Here is a 1344-nt window from a genome sequence, read left to right on the forward strand (position 1 = left end):
CAGTCTCTCTGCATCCTTGCCAGCATTTATTGTCCTCTATTTTTTTCTTTTTAAGATATTTTATAGTGTGGAGGGACAGTTGAGAAATAGAAGTGGAAATCAGTTAGGCCTCTCTGTGTTTGGAGAGTCAGCATGGGGATAAATAAAACACAAAACCCACTGTCCTCCAGTGAATTTGGCAACATTTAGGCAAAGTTAACAGACTGTTTTCCATTTGGCTGATGGCAGTGGTTATGTGCTGTGGAGTTGGTTCTGACTCATAGCACCCTGCATAGGGTTTCTGAGGTTGTAATCTTTACTGGAGCAGAAGGCCTCAGCTTTCTCCCATGGAATGGCTGGTAGTTTCGAACTGCAGCCCAACTCATAACCACTACGCTACCAGAGCTCCGTTTTTTCCATTTTAGTTACCCATAGAAATTTAAATACAATATCTAAAGTTACCTTGATTGCATACACGTTATATGTCTCATTTCATTGACCCCTTGTTGTAACCCTATGGTATCAGTACTAGTTCTTCCATTGAGATTTGGACACAGCTTGTGAACAGTAGGACCAGCATGTGATTTGAGGGCACTGGTTCCCAGTCACAGTCCAGCATGTTCTGTGCTGTCCACATGGCTGTCCCTGGCATGGATATTCTTTGCACTCCTGAATGTTTTCTTGGAGATAGTTCACTTCATTCCAAGTGGTTCATGCTAAAGATTGAGATTGTGTAACCTTTATCGCGAGGCCAAGAATCCTATCTAGGTAAGACAGGTCCTTCTGGGGATTCTCCATCTCCACAGGGCAAGGTATGTGGCACCTTGTGTGGCAAAGTATAAGCTGGGGGATTATTAACTTACTGTGAACCAGGATGCATGCACTGTGTTAATTTTGATAGATTTGGTATCTTGAAACCAGAAATGCAAATAAAAAGTGTCTAACTGTGAAGTAATTGATTGTTTCTATCATTTTAATTTCAGGAGAGTTTAATTAGCATCAACAGCACTTCCACAGAGATGGGCAATTTTGACAACACTAATGTCACTGGGGAAATCGAATTTGCCCTTCGGTATTGCTTCAGAACCCACTCTTTAGAAATAACCATCAAGGCCTGTAGAAGTCTTGCCTATGGAGAGGAAAGGAAGAGGAAGTGCAACCCGTAAGTTTCCTCTCCTCCTTGTTGCTTTCAGTTTTGAAATTAGATGACAGACATATAGGTTCTGACGTTCATAAGGGAAGGAAGTACAAGTTAAAGAACAATCCAGACCATGGTCAAAGCAGATAAATATGGAAAGTTTTACTTCAAGAATCATTCTTAAACCTTGATTGCAAAGAGCAACAGAAAAGTGCAGATACACACTC

At 41.1% G+C, this 1344-nt stretch overlaps 1 protein-coding gene across 1 annotated transcript in view; it reads left to right on the forward strand.

Annotated features, from left to right (window-relative positions):
• SYTL3 (synaptotagmin-like 3) overlaps nucleotides 1-1344 on the forward strand; it is a 102535-nt gene that overhangs the window by 77294 nt on the left and 23897 nt on the right. The window contains exon 8 of the mRNA XM_006868458.1: nucleotides 963-1141. Within this exon, the coding sequence (XP_006868520.1) occupies nucleotides 963-1141 (179 nt within the window). The remainder of the gene's footprint in view (nucleotides 1-962; nucleotides 1142-1344) is intronic.

Source organism: Chrysochloris asiatica, unplaced genomic scaffold (genome assembly GCF_000296735.1).
Source record: "Chrysochloris asiatica unplaced genomic scaffold, ChrAsi1.0 scaffold00117, whole genome shotgun sequence".
Taxonomy (NCBI): Eukaryota; Metazoa; Chordata; class Mammalia; order Afrosoricida; family Chrysochloridae; genus Chrysochloris; species Chrysochloris asiatica.